Consider the following 20916-nt stretch of genomic DNA (forward strand, 5'->3'; position numbering starts at 1 on the left):
AATTAAAACAATAAACAAAAATAATCTAACTAGATTATCCAAATTTGGGCCCTTCACTTATCCAAGTCTTTATCTATTTTGTCCCCGCAGGATGTGGTTTACGAGACCACAATCAGCTCTCTGAAGAATGGAATTCTCTCTCTGACTGGCCAATGTGAGAAGGTGCATGTTGCAGCTGTCTGGCCAATACTTAGCCTAGGCTGTCCCACACCTGGTCTGCTGTAATCACCATACACCAGAGCCCATGGATCAAATTCAGTCTCCTGAGGCATCACACCTTGGGACCTCCATACCTATACCTGTTTTTTCCCCATTTTTAGTCCCCTACAATCTGTTGATTTCAGGGCTCTCTCACCTGAGGGGGCAGGCTTTTCACCATGGTGATGGGCTTCACCCACCAATCCTGTCTATGACATAGGCCCATTGACTTCAAAAGCACAAATAGCCCAACTGCTTCCTGATTGGGCAAACCTAGTACATCATTTTATGCGGGCCTAAAAATCCAGTCTCAGATCTACAGTATGTATGACAGGAGTGAGAGACTGAGGACTGACACTGGGCAGTTAACTGATTGCTAACTAAGGGCTTGTCTACACTTAAAACTCTACAGCAGTACAAAAAGAAAAGGAGTACTTGTAGCACCTTAGAGACTAACCAATTTATTTGAGCATGAGCTTTCGTGAGCTACAGCTCACTTCATCAGATGTAACAGTTATAGAGTTACAGCTGTGCCACTATAGCACTTCAGTGTAGATGCTGGGGTTCTGCCATCGGCATACGTAATCTACCTCCCTGAGAGGCAGTAACTAGGTAGACAGAAGAATTTTTCCATTGATGTAGCGCTGTCTACTCTGGGGGTTAGGTCATCTTAATTACGTCACTCAGGAATGTGGATTTTTCACACCCGTGAATGATGTAGTTACGCCGATTTAATTTTCTAGTGTAGACCAGGCCTGAGTTTCTTCATTCACTGAGATCTGAGTTTCTTTTAATGTTTCTCATAAATTTAATTCCTCCTTCCTTTGAAAAAAATATTTTGGCCCCTGGTGGATAGAAAGATTTTTTTTCCAAGTTGGTGGAAATACCTGTCTCCCAAACCTGCAACTAAGAAAAAACAAAATCTGGTGCATTTGTTCCAAGGGCCATAAGTGGTATTTTTTTAAACTGAGCAGCTTCCTTTGTTTCTGGGTGAATCATTTTTTTCATTTATTCTGTAGGCTATTTGATTTCTTACGGCATTAATAGTGAAAATGATCCAGCAATAAAAATATAATAATGATTATTTTGAAGTAAAATAGCACTATTCTTCCTCGAATTGCTTTACAAATATAAGCTAATCTCTCCTCCTGTCAGGTAAATTAGTAAATATTAAGAACCTGAATTTACATATAGGGAAACTGATGCAGTAAAGTGATTTATCCAAAGCCACAGTGGGAGTTGGTGAAAACAGTGGGATTAAAATATTGGCATTTCCCACTCAATTTCCTCTGATCAGCCTGCTGGCCATTGCCCCAGGCTTCCTCCTGCCTCCCCTCTGAGTAAGATAGAAAACTAGAATTCACTTTTTCTTTGCTGTTCCTGGGTTGGGTTTGCCTCCACTCGCTCCTGAAAGAGATAGAATTATCCCACAAGAAATACATTGCAAGATTTGAGAAACACGAGGATGGAGCACTAACTCCATATTTGAGATGGGGTTGTTGCATTAATGCCTGATTCACCCGTTTCAGGTGTAGTATGTAAAACTACATATTGTGAGATCTTCTTGTGAAAATAAATCACATCGGTGCAGGATGGAGGAAATATATTTGGAGGAAGAGAGCTCCTGGATCCCCAGATTGCATTGGGATCACAACCTGTCCAAATAATTGGAGTCAAAGTCATATTAGCAGCTTCCCACATGTAAAGGAGCTATAGGCCACTGGTTAATCACCTCTGATTTCTGTTCCCCAATTGATCTGTAGAGTGCAGAGCTTGCACTAGACAAAAGCAGACTAAGCAATTGCTTCAGGCCCCAAGCAACTGAAGGGGGCCCCCTATTAATTATTAGTATGTGTTGGTGGGGGGAATATTCCTGCTTAGGGCCCCCAGTGGGCCAGCACCAGCACTGATAGGGTGGGACCTCAGGAAAAATCTCATGAGACACTATCCTGTATTAGACCATCGGTCCATATAATCCAGTAACCTACCCCCCTACGCCACCTCCCAGCAGTGGCCAATGATGCTTCAGAAAGAAGTAAGGCAAAAAAATAAACTAACACACTAAGCAAATGATGTATGCGGAAATTCATTCCTGACCACAGGCTTACGACTAGAAGTACGAGATGTGATTGCTCCTAAATCTTTATCTCAGCTTGAATAATGGTAAGTATTATTAATGTTCATTAAAATATTTAAGCTATCCAATTCCAGCCATAGGATTTGACTGATGACCTCCTAGAATAATGAGATCCACAGAATGAGTAAGCACTTCATGAAACATACTTTCTTCTATTGCTCTAAATTTACTTCCATTTCATTTCAATGACTGTCTCCTTTATCTTGCATGACAGGGGAAGTTAAAGGATGGTTTTAAAGGCAGAAGAACAAAAAAAGTAGGAGCACAAGACAAACACGTATTTGGTTATAGAGGAGGTCATTTTGCCATTAAAATACAAAGGCATTTTTCTTGTTAGTGTTTTCTTTTATCCTTCCTGGTTTCTGGACAGAGAGCTCTACCAGAACATATGCATGCAAACTTTAACTCTGTGTGTATTAAGATGCTATTCTCTTTGCACGTCTACTGACCTCAACCTCAGGGGAGCCATGTCTTTTGTCCATTCCAGTCCAGACTGGTCATGTGGATACCATGAATATATCAAGTGTTGGTTGTGGTACAACATGCACTGACTGTTCTACAAGCATAATGAATCCCTTTGACACCGATACTGGAGATACAAAGCAACTCAGAGAATGGCAGAGGCACAAGAAAACATGGCTCCCATGTCATCGTGTGTCATATCAGCATAAGAATGCTGCATGTAAGCCTCTCACTGCTGGTGCTCACATACCATCTGCCGTGAAGAGGATACTGCATCTTACTGCAGCTAGTACCTTAGCTCAATATCCACGGCCAGTTTGTTACATCTGATTTTCTGGTTCTGGCTAAAAAATACATACCACGGAGAACCTGACAAGACATGGGCTCTGCCCTTTGTCCACACAATAATTAACTGCTGAACCTGAAGAAAAGAGAGATTTCTCAGGAAGAGAAGAGAGAGACAGTAGCATAACCTAGTTCTGGAGAAAGGAAGTTATGCTTAGGTGTAAATTAATTTCAGCACCTCTTAGATGCTTGGAGGACTGGAAGATCTGGGAGAAAAGGTCCTATAGGGAGCCAAGTTTTCTCTTATCTTTTCTGTAGCCTTTGGAAATGGGTTTTCAGAGTCTGTACAGCAGAGCATTCATTGACAAATCCAGTCTAACACACTGAGAACAATTACGTATCAGGGATGAAGGAATGGTGCTGGACTATAGTGCACTAGCATTTCACTTCTGGAGATCCGGCATCAGGTCACAAGTAAGATACATTTGCTGTAACCACTTTGGTCCCCATTTGTGCACATCAGAAACCCATCACCCCACTTGGCATGATTATCATTCTCTGCTCAAGAGAGGGCTGGAATAGAATAATTAAATGGTTGGGAAGAGCCACCTGCTGAATTGAATCTAGCAGTGTCGAGAGAATCCTGGCATAACCATTATCATGTACATATGCCACTTACCTTTCCACACTGCTTGCACTTCCCTTCCTGCCTCCGCCTGTGCACCCAGTGATGTCGGACAAAGTTCTGCAGGAAAAGGACAAAATGAAAGCATTAGTAAATGATAGCATCTTACCTTTACAGAGCACCTTTCATCCCTCATCATTTTCCAGCCATATATATATATATACGAGAATCACTTCAGTCATGACTGAATTGCAGTCACTTTTGGAGCAAAACGTGGCAGCCATTAAGCAGCAGTACTACCCCCCAGTTTATATTGGGAAATGAAAACACCACACACAACTAAAAGTGCAGGAGGAATCTAGGTAGACAGCATTCATTACCCAAATTGGAATCTGAACAGAACAACCCCCCTGATACTCTCATACAAAAAGAATAGAGTACAGTCCAGGAAAGACAATTACAGTATCAGCCAAGAGAGAAGAAGTATCCTTAAAGCACTATGTTTACCTATAGCATAGGGCCCACTTCTACTCCCCATTGAAGTCAATGGGAGGGGAAGTTCATCAGTGAGTTCAGTGGGAGCTAGGTTTGGTCTTATAAGGCAAGAACATGGGTTGGCCTACAGGTCCACGCAGAGGAACAAGGGGGTGTAAGGCGTTCCTTTACTCCCGCACATGGGCTACCCACACTATGGATCACAGCATGGAGGGAAGGAGAGCAACATCTGCAGGGCTGCTACCTCCCTTTCCATGCATAGTGCCTCAACTTTTTCCCCTCAATACACCAGCCAGCAGAGCTGAGCAAATGTGGAAGGGAATGTAATCTGCATCTAGCATAGGCACCAACTCAGTGAGTGCTCCGGAGAAAAATTGCTCTGCACCCACCAGCAGCTCCAAGCCCCACCGCCCCAGCTCACCTCTGCCTCTGCCTTCTCCTCCTCCCCTGAGTGCACCGCATTCCTGCTTTTCCTCCCAGAGCTTGCTGCCGCGAAACAGCTGTTTTGCAGCATAACAAGCTGTGGGAGGGAGGGGGGAGGAGCGGAAACATGGTGCGCTCAGGGGAGGAGGTGGGGAAGAGGCGGGGCTGGGGCAGGGATTTGGGGAAGGGGTTAGAATGGGGATGGGGCGGGGGCAGAGTCTGGGGGCACGAGCACCCACTGGTGCCAGGAGAAGTTGGCGCCTATGGCATCTAGTATAGACTAGTAGCAGATTTCTTCCCCCTGGAGAAACGGAAGAGCAAAGACATGCTTGTAACTCTAAGGGTATATCTACACTGCAAGTGAAGGGATGACTTTAGCCTGGGTAGGCATACCCATGCTAGCTCTAATGTAGTTAACAGGGGTAACAATAGTTGTGTACATGGGCTAGCAACCAGTGTATGTACCCATGTTCCCCAGTGGGCTTGCACTTGGTTACATCTACACTTGGAGCTAGGGGTGTGACTCCCAGCTAGCAGAGACATATTCATGCTAGTTCTCCCCAGGTTAGCATGCTAAAAATAGTAGTCAGAGTAACAGCCGTATTAGTCTGTATTCGCAAAAAGAAAAGGAGTACTTGTGGCACCTTAGAGACTAACCCATTTATTTGAGCATGAAAGCTTATGCTCAAATAAATGGGTTAGTCTCTAAGGTGCCACAAGTACTCCTTTTCTTTTTGAAAAATAGTAGTGTAGCCAGAGTAGCATGGGCAGCAGCAAGTGGCAGCTCAGGCTAACCATCTTGAGTGTGTACCCCTGGGGTCCGGGAGGGTTTGTACTCAGGGCAGCTGGTAATACACTACTACTTTTAGCATACTAGCTCAGTGAGAGCTGGCGTACGTCTGTGCAAGCTGTGGATTGCACCCCTAGCGCCAAGCGTAGATGTAGCCTCAGAGCAGGCTTGGAAGGTTTCACTTTTTATTGGTCAGTGTTGATAAATATCGATTTCACTGTACACAGACAAACCGCTGAAAAATGTTTCCATTGATAGTAATCGACATAGGCAAAGAAATATGCTGCTTGAGATCTTATTGCAGTTTGATTTAAAGCTGTTCGTTTTGTACATTTTGACACATGATGCTGACAATTTGTGTTTTAACAGTTACAAAGCTTTAGCTTTTTGAATTTCAACATTTATTGTTATTAAATAATTATTGTCTGACCCCCCCATAATTCCCCCAACTTTGAAAATTTAAATTGATAAAAATAATAAATGCTGAAAATCCTTGATTTTATGCAACTGTGAAAATTTAAGTAGATAAAAATGAAAAGACACTTAAAAATAAACATCAATATTAAAGGTCAAAATAATTAAAAAAATAAAAATGAAATCCTGCCAACCCTTCCTAAGAGTCACCAGGTCTGCCCGCAGGACAGCACAACTATGCACTGTCCCTTGCTATGGGTTAAGAGTAAACTCTCAGTCTAGCCAATAATTTATGCCATACCCGCTACCCTACACTTTAAAATCTTTTCCTGAACTCTGAAACTTCCTTTTAACAGCTAGTACTATCTGGCTTATCAATAAAGCTGGGATATTACACAAGCAAAACAGCTCTACTTTTTTCCTTCTTTTTCTTTATTAAAAAAAAATCTAAACATCTAGGACATAAAATGTGAAAGCCTGACATGAAGACAGGAAATAAGTTTCAACAACTATATTGACTCTACTTTGTTGCACATGTGCTTTTTTCTGTGCCTGTTTATTCTTCTAAAATATGTTCCTTAGGGTTTATGTCATTAAATACATGCATAAATACTGTAAAACATACAGCATCTGTAATGTAGCCAAATTCAGACTGCAGTTGGAATTAACTTTTGCATTTCTTGAGGTTTTGTCATTTTTAATTCTGTAAGCTAACAAGAGACTTGAAAAACTGAAAATACTATTGGCAAAGTGAGGGGAAAGAGGGTGAAAGAAAGGAAAGAAATAATGGAGAGATGCAGAGATAGAAAAATCAGAAAAACTGGTTGAAAGACAGAAAATAAGAAAGGAAGAATATGAAATATAAGTAAGAGAATATGAAAAAAGAATGATTGGGGAGAAAAAAAAGAGAATGGATGAGGGAATATGGAAAGAAAAGAAATTGATGTTGTTGATATAACTAATGTGGCTATTTGTCTAGAATTCATTTTATATTCCTTGTGAAGAAGAGAATGTGTCCCAAAGGGGGGCAGTTCTCTTTCTAAGGCTCCAGTGAGTCTAAAAGCACTGCTCCTACTCCAGGAACAGGTGCATAAATCATAGAGGGGAGCAATGATTAGTCATAAATTACTTACTTCTCTTGGAGATCTGGAGCCCCCCTCTCGGAAAGTTGGTTTGCACCGGAAATTAATCTGTCATTAAAAGCAAAGCAAACAAATAGGAAAAAAATCAATATTGTATAGGAATGTAAACAGAAATCAGAGGTGGCTGTAAATGTTGACAATGTGTATGGTAATATAATGTGTGAGAACTGTTCCCATATATTGTATTAGATCAGCTCTGCAAAATCCCCTTTTCAAAAACATACTAGCTTAACTAAAAATCCAGTGTCCCAACAAAGAGACCCACCTTGCTGTTAAAAGAGCATGTGTGTGCATTCACCTGCCCAAACAATCTACATCTTGCCTCCCCATGTCTCTAAACAGTCTTCTCTTCACCATGTTGTGGCTGTCTGTTCAGTGTCTCTTCTTTGCCTGCCCTCCCCCTCTTAAAAGGCAGCACTGCATCAGTTTAACCTTGCTTTGCATGAGCAAGGTTACCTTTGCAACCAGAGGCTGGGCTTAAGCTAGGGGTTTTAAAAAGTCAATGGAAGCTGGGCATCAAACTCCTTCAGGTTTACTCCTTTTTAAATGAAAGCTAGATTCTGCAGACCATTCACATGAGAAATGTTGGGACCCTGAATGAATAAATAGATTTTTCCACCTCTTTATCAAGCCATTCCCACTTACCCACCCACAAATCCTGGCCAGACTAGCAGTGCCTCAAAAAGGATCAGCTACATTCCCTATTTCTGAGGGCAGAGTAGTGTACAGGCCAACAGGCGCTTTCATAAAACTGAAAATGTTAAACAGATTGGAAACAAAAAGAAAGGATGAACCAAATGGTTGTGGGGAAGGAAAAGGGAAGAATTGGGAGAAAGGGGGATGCAGAGAGAATAAAGAAGTAATGGGGGGAACACTGAGAGAGAACAAAAGGGAGAGGATGATGGGAGAGGTGGAAAAAGAAATAGTGCATTTAAACTGAAGTTGCCAGTGGACCTCAGGTTTGCATCTCCACTGTTTTCTCTTTCTCCCCATCCTAAGGGGCCATAAAACGAAGAGTCAAATTATAATCCCAACTCATTTCAAAACTTATGTCAGTAGTAGCAACACAAAATTGTAATTCTTAATACTGGATGCAAAATTTTACAGGCTGCAAAATGCTACAGTGTAAAAATTTTACACACACATCCTGCAAATCACCTACATGATCACAGCTTTTGATCTATATGCATAAAATAGCCAGCAATCAAAATGCTTGCTCTTGGTGCTATCTTCTCAGGCCATCCCACAATACTTGCAGAATACACAAGCATGTTCAACAGCCACACTATGGTGTAATTCCAGAAAGTACCACCTTTAATATTACAGCATTGAACAGACATAAGAACTGATGCTACAGCATTAGTCAATCTGTGTGAGTCTGATGCTACAGTATCCTTCCTGAAACAGTATTTATAGGGTCAGTACTTCCTCTTTCAGATGAGATATGATCCTCTCAACCACTTCTGCCCATGGTGTCCCTACAGGAGAGATGTTAACTTCAGTATCCTGACCAAATTCCACTCTGATAATTGTGCTTTGAACTAACATGAATAAGAGCTGTAAATCAGATTTACCTCAGCTGGATTCATACACAAAAGGGAGATTCTTGATCTGAAAAACTGCTAAAAGATCCCCTCACGCACACCCAAAGTAGTAATAAAGAAATCACAAACATCTGCGTTCCTTTTTTCATCCTTATGGTAGGTTTCTCTACAGACAAATTTTCAAAAATATAAGTAACAGACTTTCTGGACCCAAAAACCAAGAGTATGGCCCCACAATCCATTCATTTAAAAGGGAAAGTATACACAGAAAACTACATTGAATGGAATTGTTGCTTACATATGCACAGTCAATATACTGGCATGATTTTATTAGTTGAGGAATTTTCTGCCATCAATAGGTTCAGTAGTTCTCAAGCTATTTACTGTTATGGGCTGCATATGCTGCTCTCTGTGCGTTATGTGGGCTGCATCCACACAATGTATATGCTGAGAGCCCGGAGAGTGTGGCTGTGGATCCTGCCTGCAAAGATGGGGAGCCCTGTCCAATGCAGGGTGCCCCCCAGCTAGGGACAGTCCCCCCAGCATCCAGACTCCCCGCCCAGCACTAGGCTGGCACACAAGCCCTCCAGGGACTGACCCTTCCAGCACCTAGTCCACAACCCAGGGACTGCCCTCCAGGCACCCAGCCCCCCAACTAGGGACTGCCCCCCCCAGCAACTGCCCCCAGCATCCAGGCCCCCCAGCACTCAATCCCTCCCATCCAGGGACTGTGCCCCAGCCACCACTTCCCCTACCTAGAGTCTGTTCCCCATGGACCAACTGCACCCCCTGTCCCCACACCTCAACCCCCTGCACTCTCCTCCCTACAGCCCTAGCCCCCTGCACACCCCTCCCCCATCGTCACTGGTCTCCTACCTTGATTGCACCTAGCTGAGCTGTGCAGCCCACCCTGCCCACCTGCTGCTGCGGGCCTAGTGCTGGGGATCCTGCTCCAGTCGAGGTCACTGGACCCGCGATTCTGCAGGGTAGGGGGCACTGAGCACCCAGGCCTCCTGCCAATGCTACTAGGCCTGATCCTGCCGGGAGGCGGCTGACAGTGGGCTCAATCCTGCGCTGCCCTGTTTTTGCATCCTGCTACCACCTCTGTGCCCGGGGCAGATGCCCCTCCCACCCCACACTAGTTATGGTTCTGAAGATATCACATGAGCCGCAGCTGTGTGCTGATTGGGCCACGAGTTGAGAACCACTGGGTTAAATGATAAACATGGAAGATGATACTAACAAGGGGAAGAAGCATGTCTGTATGTCTGAGAAACTTAGACTGACTGTCAAAGTGAAACATAATTAAACATATCTCTCAACTGTCCATTATAAAGGCAGAGTGGTTGGGCTTCCTTATTATAGATAATAATTGATCTCCATCCCAAAATGAAAGAACAGCAACTTCATTTAAGTGATGTAAAATTATAGCATTAGACATGAATAGAAAGCAGCATAAACTCTGGCAAGTCAGTAAAAGTATAATTAGGAAGGCCAAAAAAAGAATATGAAGAGCAACTAGCCAAAGACTCAAAAACTAACAGTGAAAAAAAATTAAGTTCATCAGAAGCAGGAAGCCTGCTAAACAATAAATGGGGCCGCTGGATGATCAAGGTACTAAAGGAGCACTCAAGGAAGATAAGACCATTGCGGAGAAGCCAACTGAATTCTTTGCGTTAGTCATCACTGGAAAAGATGTCAGGGAGATTCCCACACCTGAGCCGTTCTTTTTAGGTGAGAAATCTGAGGAACTGTCCCCGACTGAAGTGTCAGTAGAGAAGGTTTTGGAACAAATTGATAAATTAAACAGTAATAAGTCACCAGGACCAGATGGTAGTCACCCAAGAGTTATGAAGGAACTGCAGTATGAAATTGCAGAACTACTAACTGGGGTATGTAACCAGCCATTTAAATCAGCTTCAGGAGGACAGCTAATGTGACACCAATTTTTAAAATAAGGCTCTGGAGGTGATCCTGGCAATTACAGGCCAATAAGCCTAACTTCAATACCAGGGAAATTGGTTGAAACTATAGTAAAGAACAGAATTATTAGACACATAGATGAACATAATTTGGTAGGGAAAAGTCAGCATGGTTTCTGTAAAGGGAAATCATGCCTTACCGATCTATTAGCATTCTTTGAGGAGTCAGCAAACCTGTGGATAAGGGTGATCCAGTGGATATAGTGTACTTGGATTTTCAGAAAGCCTTGACAAGGTCCCTCACTAATGACACTTAAGCAAAGTAAGCTGTCATGGGATAAGAAGGAAGGTCCTCTCATGGCTCAGTAATGGGTTAGAAAACAGGAACCAAAGGTAGGAATAGGGCTGTCGATTAATCTCAGTCCACTCATGAGATTAACTCAAAAAAATTAATCGCGATTAAAAAAATTAATCATGATTAATCACAGTTTTTATCGCACTGTTAAACAATAGAATATCAATTGAAATTTATTACATATTTTGGATGTTTTTCTATATTTTCATGTATATATGGTATTCTGTGTTGTAATTTAAATCAAAGTGTATATTATTTTGATTACAAATATTTGCACTGTAAAAATGATAAACAAAAGAAATAGTATTTTTCAATTCACCTCATACAAGTACTGTAGTGCAATCTCTTCATCGTGAAAGTGCAACTTACAAATGTTGATTTTTTTTTGTGTTATATAACTGCACTTAAAACCAAAACAATGTAACACTTCAGAGCCTACAAGTCCACTCAGTCCTACTTCTTGTTCAGCCAATCGCTCAGACAAACAAGTTTGTTTATATTTACAGGAGATAATGCTGCCCTTTTCTTATTTACAGTGTCACCCAAAAGTGAGAGCAGCATTTGCATGGCACTTTTGTAGCCGGCATTGCAAGGTATTTATATGCCAGATATGCTAAACATTCATATGCCCTTTCATGCTTTGGCCACCATTTCAGAGGAATGCTTCCATGCTGATGACGCTCGTTAAAAAAAAGTGTGTTAATTAAATTTGTGACTGAACTCCTTAGAGTCATAGATTTTAAGGTCAGAAGGGACCATTATGATCATCTAGTCTGACGTCCTGCACAACGCAGGCCACAGAATCTCACCCACCCACTCCTGTAATAAACCCCTAGCCCCTAACCTAAATCTTTAGGGGAGAATTGTATGTCCCCTGCTCTTTTTACCCACATTCTGCCATATATTTCATATTATAGCAGTCTTGGATGATGACCCAGCACATTGTTCATTTTAAGAACACTTTCACTGTACATTTCACAAAACACAAAGAAGGTACCAATGTGAGGTTTCTAAAGATAGCTACAGCACTCGACCAAAGGTTTAAGAATCTGAAGTGTCTTCCAAAATCTGAGAGGGACGAGGCGTGGAGCTTGCTTTCAGAAGTCTTAAAAGAGCAACACTCCGATGTGGAAACTACAGAATCCAAACCACCAAAAAAGAAAATCAACCTTCTGCTGGTGGCATCTGACTCAAATAATGAAAATGAACATGCGTCGGTCCTCACTGCATTGGACTGTTATTAAGCAAAAGCCGTCATCAGCATGGACGCATGTCCCCTAGAATGGTGGTTGAAGCATGAAGGGACATATGAATTTTTAGCACATATTGTACGTAAATATCTTGCGATGCCGGCTACAACAGTGCCATGAGGACACCTGTTCTCACTTTCAGGTGACATTATAAACAAGAAGTGGGCAGCATTATCTCCTCAAATGTAAACAAACTTGTTTGTCTGAGCGATTGGCTGAACAAAAAGTAGGACTGAGTGGACTTGCAGGCTCTAAAATTTGACATTGTTTTATTTTTAAAGGCAGGTTTTTTTGTTCATAATTCTAGATTTGTAAGTTCAACTTTCACGATAAAGAGATTGCACTACAGGACTTGTATGAGGTGAATTGAAAAATACTATTTCTTTTGTTTTTTTACAGTGCAAATATTTGTAATCAAAAATAAATATAAAGTGAGCAGTGTATACTTTGTATTCTGTGTTGTAATTGAAATCAGTATATTTGAAAATGTAGAAAAAATCCAAAATATTTAAATAAATGGCATTCTATTATTCTTTAACAGTGCGATTAATCATACGATTAATCGCAATTAATTTTTTTAATTGCTTGACAGCCCTAGTAAGACTAAATGGTCAGTTTTCAGAATGGAGACAGGTAAATAGTGGTGCCCTCCAGGGGTCTGTACTGGGACCACTACTGTTCAACATATTCATAAATGATCCGGAAAAAGGGGTAAACAGTGAGGTGGCAAAATTTGCAGATGATACAAAACTACTCAAGATAGTTAAGTCCAAAGCAGACTGCAAAGAGTTACAAAGGGATCTTACAAAACTGAGTGACTAGGCAACAAAATGGCGGAAGAAATTCAATGTTGATAAATGCAAAGTAATGCACATTGGAAAACACAATCCCACACAAACATACAAAATGATGGGATCTAAATTTGCCGTTACCCCTCAAGAAAGAGATCTTGGAGTCACTGTGAATAGTTCTCTGAAAATGTCCACTCAATATGCAGCAGCAGTCAAAAAAGCGAGCAGAATGTTAGGAACCATTAGGAAAAGAATATATAATAAGACGGAAAGTCTCATAATGCCACTATATAAATCCAAGTACATTCACACCTTGAATAGTGCATTCAGTTCCGGTCATCGCATCTCAAAAAAGATACATTAGAATTGGAAAAGATACAGAGGAGAGCAACAAAACTGATTAAGGGTATGGAACCTTCTGTATGAGGAGAGATTAAAAAGACTAGGAGTTTTCAGCTTGGAAGAGATGACTAAGAGGGGATATGATAGTAGTCTATAAAATCATGAATGCTGTGGAGAAAGTGAATAAAGGAAGTGATATTTACTCCTTCACATAATACAAGAACCAGGGGTCACCCAATGAAATTAATAGGCAGCAGGTTTAAAACAAGCAAAAGGAAGTACTTCTTCACACAACGCACAGGCAACCTGTGGAACTTGTTACCATGGGATGTTGCGAAGGCCAAAACTATAACAGGGTTCAAAAAAGAATTAGAGTTCATGGAGGATAGGTCCATCAATGACTATTAACTAAGATGGTCAGGTATGAAATCCCATGCTCTGGGTGTCACTAGTCCAGTGGTCACCAACCGGTAAATCACGATCGACTGGTTGATCATGGAGCCTCTGACAGTCGATCTCAGTCTCAGTCTAGGGTTGCCAACCCTCTTTCAGCCAAACTAGGAGATCAGCCGCTAACAGTCCAGTGGCACAGCAGGGCTAAGGCAGGCTCCCTGCCTGCTCTGGCCCCGTGCCACTCCTGGAAGCAACCAGCACATTCTTGCAGCCCCCGGTGGGTGCAGGGGGTCTCGTGCACTGTCCTTGCCTGCAGGCACCGCCCCCGCAGCTCCCATTGGGAATGGGGAACTGCGGCCAATGGGAGCTGAGGGGCAGTGCCTGCATTCAGGGGCAGAGCATACAGCCATCTGCCCCTTCTGCCCCAGGAGCTGCTGCTGGACATGCCAGCCGATTCTGGGAGTGGCGCAGGGCCAGGGCAGGCAGGGAGCCTGCCTTAGCCCCACTGCACCACTGCCCAGAACCACCTGAGGTAAGCAGCACCCGGCTGGAGCCTGCACCCCAACCCCTGTCCCAGCCCTGAACCCCTTCCTGTACCCCAACCCCTTGCCTCAGCCCTAAGCCCCCCCTGCACCCAAACTCCCTCCCAGAGCCTGCACCCCGCACCCCCTCTTGCACCCCAGCCCTGAGCCCCATCCCATACCCCAATCCTGTCCCAGAGCCTGCACTCCAACCCCCTGCCCCAGTCCCCTTCCAGAGCCTGCACCCTGCACCCCAACCCATTGCCCAAACCCTGAGCCCCCTCCTGGAGTCAGCACCCCACATCCCCTCCTGCGCCCCAACCTCCTTCCCCAGCCCTGAACCCCCCCCTTCACCCAAACTCCCTCCCAGAAGCCACATCCTGAACCCTCTCCTGTACCCCAACCCCCTGCTCCAGCCTCAGCCCAGAGCCCCTCCCACACTCCAAGCCCCTCGGCCCCAGCCCAGAGACCACACCCTCTCCCACACCCCAACCCCCTGTCCCAGCCCGGTGAAAGTGAGTGAGGGTGGGAGAGAGTGAGCAACAGAAGGAAGGGGGGATGGAGTGAGCAAGGTGGGGCCTCGGAGAAGGGGTGGGGCAAGGGTGTTTGGGTCTGTGTGTACTGTTATTTCTACATTTTCTTTGAGGTAGATCCTGGATTGCACTTACATTCAAAAAATGATCTTGTGCTTAAAAAGGTTGGAGACCACTGCCCTTTTCTGATTGCCAGAAGCTCAGAGTGGACAATAGGGAAAGGATCACTCAATGATTGCCTGTTCTATTCATTCCCTGGCATTGGCCGCTGTTGGGAGACAGGATGCTGGGCTAGATGGACCATTGGTCTGACCCAGTATGGCTGTTCTTATGTCCTTATGTTGGAACAGGAAACAAAGTCATAGAGTTTTAAAGTCAGAAGGGATCACTAGATCATCTAGTCTGACCTCCTGTATATTGCAGGCCGCTACCACCACCCAGCACCTGCACACTAAAACCAGCAATGGAAATGGGACCAAAGTAAATGAGACCCACAGGAGACGAGACTGTTATGTTCCACAGTCAAATATTAGGAGGGATCAAGGTGCACCAGTGCCTGAGGTCTCTACAATGGCAGGGAAATGATTAAGTGAGATATACCCAGATAATCCTAACAAGTGTCCCACACCCACACACTGCAAAGGAAGGCAAACTCTCATGCCCCCCAAAGTCACTGCCAACCTAATCTGGGGGGAAATTCCTTCCTGACCCAATATATGGTGATCAGTTAGACCCAGCGCATGTAAGCAAGAACCAGCCAGCCATGCTCATGAAGGAGAGACTTCTTAGTACCACCTCAGTGCCCTGTCCAATGTCCCATCTCCACCTGTAGCCATCTCTGGTGCTTCAGAGGAAGAAGATTAAAAAACCTCCCAGAATACAATGGGGAAGGAAGGGTTCCCTTCCTGACCTTTGCCAGTGGCCAACTGAAACCCTGAAGCATGAGCTTTAGGAACAAAACCAGAGTGAGCCCCAGGGCTATTAAGCCCTCCCCCTATATCACAAGCAACCCCATTGTACAAGAGCACTCATAAATTTGTCCAGCTCTCTCTCTAAACTAATTAAGGTGTTTGCCACCACAATTCCTACTGGGAGGCTATTCCAGAACCACCTCCCTCTGATGGTTGGAAACATTTTTCTAATTTCCACCTTTAATTTTTTTGTGACCAGTTTATACCCATTTGTGCTTCTGCCAACCTTGTCCTTTAGCTTAAATAGCTCTTCACCCTCCTTAGTATTTACCCCCCCGCCAATGTATTTAAAGAGAGCAATCATATCCCCTCTCAGCCTTCTTTTTACAAAACTAAACAAACCAAGATCTTCCAGACTGCTCTCCTAAGATAGAACCTACATCCCCCCGTAGCTCTTCTCTCCACCTCTTCCAGTTTAAATCCATCTTTCTTGAATACGGGTGACTGGAATTGTACATAGAATTACAAATGAGGTCTTATGAATGCCTTGTACAATGGTATTAATACTTCTCTCCCTCTACTGGAAATGCCTCGCCTAATACATCCTAGGATCGCATTTGCCTTTCAGAGCCGCACCACACTGGTGGCTCATACTCATCCTGTGATCGACCCACACACCCAGGTCTCTCTCCTCCTTGGTCACTTTCAAACTGATGAGCCACCAGCTTGAATCAGAAATTCTGATTATTAGACCCTAACTACATGAGCTTGCACTGTGTACTATTGAATTTCATCCCATTTCAGTCACTCCAGTCTTCAAGGCCATCCAGATTTTCCTGTGCAATATTCCAATCCTCCTCTGCATTGACAATGCCTCCCAACTTCAGATCAGCAAATTTCATTAGCGCGCTCCTGCTTTTTGTGCCAAGGTCATTAATACAAATATTGACTAAGATTAGTCCCAAGACCGACCCTCGAAGAACTCTCTGCAGTCCAATAAGTCACCTTTCAGCACAATCCTTTACATTCTCCCCTTTAGCCAATTCCTTAGTTACTGTACAATGCTTGTACTGATCTCCATCTTTCCTAATTTGACTAATAATTTCCCATGTGTTACCATGTCAAATGCTTTACTGAAGTCCAAAAAAATTAGATCTACTGCACTTTCCTTATTGAAAAAAATCAGTTCTTTTCTCAAAGAAGGAAATCAGGGTACTGCAGCATGATCTACCTTTGGTAAACCCACACTGCATTACTTTCCCTTTACCTCCATGAATTTAAATTATTCTTTTCTTCACAGTTTTCTCTAAAGCCTGGCATTCTACTGAGGTCAGACTGTAATTGTTCGGATCACTTTTTTCCCCTTTCTTAAATATAGGTATGACATTAGCTATTCTCCAGTCATTTGGTACTATCCCTGAACAGAAAGAGGTATTTAAAATCCTTGTTACTGGACTAGCAATCTCATGTGTCGGTTCTTTCAGTATTCTGGGATGGAATTATCTGATTCCCAAAATTGGAGATTTAAATTTTTCTTCCATCTCTGATGTGGCAATTTCCATTTCTATATACTCATTTCTATCACCCACACTATATTCATGCACGTGTTCCATATTACCATTGTTACTGAAATCTGAAGCAAAGTATTCATTTAGTTTTTGGGCCATATCTAGATTATTTTTAATCTCCTTCCTATCCCTCTGCATAGCACCCCAACCTCATGCTTCCATACTCTCTTTTTACCTATTTTTTTTTTTTTTGGCAAGAGCTAAGTCAGCCTGTCTTTTAGTAATTTTCACTTTATTCCTACATTTTCTAACCTCCACAACATGGCTTTCTTTGCTGATCAGCCCCTTTTTCCATTCCATATAGACTCTCTGCTTATGCCTAACAACCTTTTTGAGATGGTTATTCATCCAGCCGGGTTTGGAGTCTATCCATACAAGTTTTTTCCCTGCTGTCGCCGGATGCAACTTTCAGATAGTTTTTGTAAAACTGATTTGAAGAAATTGTAAGTCTCCTGTACATTTAAGTCCTTGAGTTCTTCAGTCCAGTTGACTTATTTAACTAATTCCCTTAAATTCCCAAAGGCTTCTCTTTAGAAATCAAAAACCACAGTTGATGACATGATTTTGATTATCCTTACATTTAATTTAAACTGAATCAACTCGTGATTACTCAATCCAAGGTCATGTCCTATAAGCAACTCTTCTGTGATATCCTCGCTACTTACTAAAATCAAGTTTAAAATTGCATCACCTCTTGTTGGTTCAGTGACAATTTGATGAAGAAAACCGTCATCTATCACAGCCAAGAATACCTGGGTCCTACTGGTATTAGCAGCATTTATTCTCCAATCTATATCTGGGAAGTTAAAGTCTTCTATTATGACAATTCCCAAAAATATTTCTCTCTCTAATATTAAAGAGATCACTTTCCATAATGGAGAGAGACTGACCCTGGGGATCTATAGTAGGCCCCTAAAACCATCCCAACAGAACCTCCTTTACCATCCTTCCACAAAGTGATTTTGTCCCAAACAGATTCTGTTTGGTCCATACTATCGCTTCACATTTCTTTGTAGTGTATTGCTTCGTTGATGTACAACACTACCCCACCCCCTTTGCCTTTATTCCCTTCTCTCCTAAACAGCACATACCCTTCAATACCTGTATTCCTCCAGTAATGAGAGCTATTCCATCTGTAATTACTATAATATCTGATTTGACCTATTGCCCCAGTAGTTCCAGTTCCTCCATTTTATTGCCCAGACTCATTGCATTTGTGTACAAACACTTCAGTTGTTTCACTCAGGCCTCACCCAGTTTTCTACCTTGTAGTGTTCCATTATTCCTTATTGTATCTTCATTTAGTTGATTTTCCTGCTGCTGTTTATTGAAGCCAGGCGTGGAGATTTCACGAGTCTCTCCCAATCTTCTCCCCTCATCTCCTAGTTTAAAGCTCTTCTTTTATCAGTCATGACAGCATGGATCCCAGAAGGATAATACTCCAGGTGTTCAAGCGGAGTCCATCAGTTGAGAAGATTCTTCTTTTTGCGGATGCCTCCCAATGGTCGCTCATCCCCCAAACCTTCCTCATAGCACCAATCCCTGAGCCATCTGTTCATCTTCGTTACCTTGTCATGCCTTTGCCCTCCTTCTCTAGGGACCTGAAGTATTTCACTGAAGATCACCTAAGCTTCCACTTCTTGAAGCATCTCGCCCAGCGCAGTCGTCCTTGATCCATTCCAGCGGGAATCTAGCCAGGCCATTCATCTCCGCATGCAGCACAATCAGTGGCTTTTCCCCTTGCGCCCCCCTCAGGATCTTCTCCAGCCTCACCTCCACATCTCGTATCTTTGATTCTGGCAGACAGCATGCTCTCCCGTTCTCTGGATCTGATCTGGTGAGTATGGAGTCCCCAGTCACATAGACCTGTCTCCTGCTGGTGTTGGTATGAATCTGTTTTATGTTCTCTCTGGCGGTCCCTTGTACATCATCTTCATCTTCATCATCTCTTCCTCTCTTCTGTAGAGATTGGTTTCCCTTCGTTTCTTTCTCGCACCTCATCTTCTATCTGTTTCTCCTCTTCATTTCCCAGTGCTGCAGACCTGTCACTCAATTCAATTTCACCACCACTAACTGGTCTTTTCCTCTACCTTGTCCTCATGGTCATATTCTTTCATGGATCACACTCCTCTCCTGGCAGTCCCCCCTCTAGCTCCTTTTGTTCAGGAAGTGTTCATAAATCTTGAGTTGTCTGTACCACCTCCTCTCTCCTTTCCTGCATTATTCCTTCAAATACCCATCTGAATTCCATCGTCTCCAGCTGCTAATCCTTGAATCTTCTCTGCCATGAACTCTATCAGGTGACATTTCATGCATTAGTAGCTTCCATCAGATATCCTCTCAAGAATGATGTACATCCCGCAGCTTCTGCATCCAACCATCTTCTTTCTGTCCTCTCCTCCTCTGGTCATTTCTAGTGTGTCTTAATAGCTATCATTGTCTTCTTTTCCAAGACCCTATAACTAGAAAAAAAGAAAAACTTCCCAACCAAACTCACTTACAAATTCCCACAGAAACTCTGCTGTTAGCTGTTGGCTGTTCACTACTCCAATGTTCACTAATAACTGGCTTTTAAACCTAGCCAAACTCAGTCAGTTCCACGTGCTCATTAAGGGATACCAGGAAGCTCTGAATCAAACTGAAGATATTGAAAATATTTCTTCTGCGAAAACAAATTAATCTTGCAATGCTATTAACCCTCTTCCAATGCTGTTCATCTGGAGTCTTGAGTCTTTGTTTCACCGTTGATCTTTGACAGGATGGAAAAAGTCACCTAAATTCTAATTATTTTAGTTAAAATTCACCCCAGGACAGAGGAACAAGCACCACTGACATCCCATAAAATGGGATTGAAGAGATGTGCAGATCTTGGGATAGCCTCTGCACTGGGGTGAATTTCATACTCTTTAGACTAGTAGAAACAAACTAACATTCAACTCAATGGCCTTCATCTGAGTGTGTACTTTTTCTTATTACTTGGGAAACCATGAACTAGTGGAGATGTAAGAATTTATCATCATTTTTGGTAAAACAGGTCAAGAATAATGGATCAATGAGATTTTGTCTTATTTTACCTTCTGCTGTGTTAACCAGAATGTACTAAAACTCACTGAAAACAGAACCCCAACAAATATGTATTTAATGACATTTTGCAAAACTCATCCAAATCAAGGAAAACTGAAAGCCCTTTCTAAAGGGCTGCCACTGCAAATCTTTGATGTATTACCCACTTCTGTGCAAGAATCAGTGTCAAACAAAGGGGGTAAAATTCTGACCCCATTCAAGTTAATGGCAAAATTCCCACTGACATCAGTGGCACCAGGATTTTCCCCCATGAATCCTATTAGGAAAAATTCCTCCTGTGACAGTTAATTTACAATCAGGAATATATGTATTACCAGATGAAGATGCATTGATAGAGAACTGCAGTATATGATCAATATATTATGGGATTTTGAAGGTTTGGGGAGGTTTCTTTAGAGGCAATTGAAAGCAGGATGGATGTCAAAACAAATTATTTACCAAGGCAAGGAAAGATTTACAAAATCTTTCCAGTTGTAACTCAAAGTGCTAAATTCCTAAAGTTTAGGAGCAGTGAGACTCTAGAGCAGAGGTGAGGAAACTATGGCCCACAAGCCACATCTGGCCCACGGGACTGTCCTGCCAGTCCCTGAGCTACCAGCCAGGGATGCTAGCCCCCGTCCCCTCCCCCGCAGGCACGCTGCCCCGTGGGCAGCACAGCTTGCACGCGCCCACCTCCCAGGCTTTCCAATAAGTCTGTCCTGCTGCTCTGAGCAGCATGGTAAGGGAGCGGG

At 42.9% G+C, this 20916-nt stretch overlaps 1 protein-coding gene across 8 annotated transcripts in view; it reads right to left on the minus strand.

The window, feature by feature from the left end:
- Nucleotides 1-20916, minus strand: part of DGKI (diacylglycerol kinase iota) — a 294215-nt gene that overhangs the window by 157606 nt on the left and 115693 nt on the right. For all 8 annotated transcript variants that reach the window (XM_075122845.1, XM_075122834.1, XM_048830323.2 and 5 more), the window contains 2 exons: nt 6963-7019; nt 3762-3827 (listed from right to left, as the gene is read on the minus strand). In XM_075122845.1, the coding sequence (XP_074978946.1) occupies nt 3762-3827; nt 6963-7019 (123 nt within the window). The remainder of the gene's footprint in view (nt 1-3761; nt 3828-6962; nt 7020-20916) is intronic.

The sequence above is a fragment of the Caretta caretta genome, chromosome 1 (genome assembly GCF_965140235.1).
Source record: "Caretta caretta isolate rCarCar2 chromosome 1, rCarCar1.hap1, whole genome shotgun sequence".
Lineage (NCBI taxonomy): Eukaryota > Metazoa > Chordata > Testudines > Cheloniidae > Caretta > Caretta caretta.